Genomic DNA, 1411 nt, shown 5'->3' with positions numbered 1-1411 from the left:
GGGCTAGGTTTTGCTCTAAAACTGAATTGATGTATGTGTGTTAATTTTGACCCTAAAACCGAATTGCTTATAATACCTGTTTGGATTCGTTTTCCAGGGCTTAAACTACATCTTTTTAATCATGAGATACTCTTTTCACTTGCGGCTGCTTACGACAAGCCTTTGAAAATGGATAGCGCTACTTATACGCTATCGAGACCATCTAAAGCTTGTATTATTATTGAACGAGACATAGCACAGCCATTTTGCAATGAAATTTGGATAGGATCGCAACACCAAGGGTACTGGCAACCTGTTGAAATTGAAAGACATTCTTCTTACTGCACTCACTATTCTATGTTCGGTCATCAAACAACATCTTTCTATAAATTGAAGCCTCAACTCAAAAACTCCCATAATTCTCCACATACTACCTCTCCTGAAAACAATAAACCTATAGAGCATCAGGATTTCCCATCTACTATTGATAATGTGGTTGATTTAATTGTAAATCCTCCTTTGAGTACTGCTACTTCTAACTTGGATACTTTAGGCAATGAGGAATTACACACATGCACTGATGTTATCCCTCAACAACTGAATACCTATGATGGTACTAATTTGGCAGTGGATTGTAATGAGCTAAATGATAATGTGGCTACTATGGAACTCGTGGAAACAGCCTTACCAGTAGATCCTAATATTCCAAATAACATCACACATATTCAAGGAGTTTCTATTCCCTCTAGCTCTACTACTTACACTACTATAGTTGGGGCTCCTCCTGTTACTGTTGATACTAGTACTACTTTATCTAATGTGGACAAAACTTTAGACAATGAGTGGCAGGTTCAAAAACATTCAACAAAAAAGGCTAAACGAAATAATGAGCTATCTAGTCTTAATGCTAGCAACATTATTCAGGAAGGCATTTATCATTCTGATGGGGAACAATTAGTCAACCCTACTAGATCTTCTAGAAGGGCTAGCTCACGTCATCATGTTTAAAATTATGGTTTGGAATATTAGGGGAGTGGCAGACCCTAACTCCCTTAATTGACTTAAACATCTTTGTAGGGTCCATAAATTTCTCATTTTATCTATTTTGGAACCTATGGTTCATGTTAATAAAAGCAAAATTTTGAATAAATTCAAAGGATACCGTTCTTACTGCAACATCAATAACAAAATTTGGGTTTTTTGGAAGCTCACTGTCACTCTTTCTCTTTCCATTATTGAAGATGAGGAACAATATGTTTTAACTCAAACAAGTTTTGAAGATTTCCAAGGGTGGGGCACTTTTATATATGCTAGTTCTAAGTTGCATGATAAATATTTGCTCTGGCAAAAACTTGAGCTTATGGGAGGCCTCATTAATGAGGATTGGTTTGTTTGTGGTGACTTTTAATATGATTATGAAACATATGAAGAG

General features: G+C 36.0%; 1 protein-coding gene across 1 annotated transcript; it reads left to right on the top strand.

Moving 5' to 3' along the window:
- The first annotated feature begins 33 nt into the window (after nt 1-33).
- Nucleotides 34-987, top strand: LOC110019821. The gene has a single exon (XM_020717661.1). The coding sequence runs from the start codon at nt 34-36 to the stop codon at nt 985-987; it is 954 nt and encodes a 317-aa protein (XP_020573320.1).
- The last annotated feature ends 424 nt before the right edge of the window (nt 988-1411 follow it).

Source organism: Phalaenopsis equestris, unplaced genomic scaffold (genome assembly GCF_001263595.1).
Source record: "Phalaenopsis equestris unplaced genomic scaffold, ASM126359v1 Scaffold000081, whole genome shotgun sequence".
Classification (NCBI taxonomy): domain Eukaryota; kingdom Viridiplantae; phylum Streptophyta; class Magnoliopsida; order Asparagales; family Orchidaceae; genus Phalaenopsis; species Phalaenopsis equestris.
Note: the sequence above shows the minus strand (reverse complement) of the source record. Positions and strands in the feature narration are given on the sequence as shown.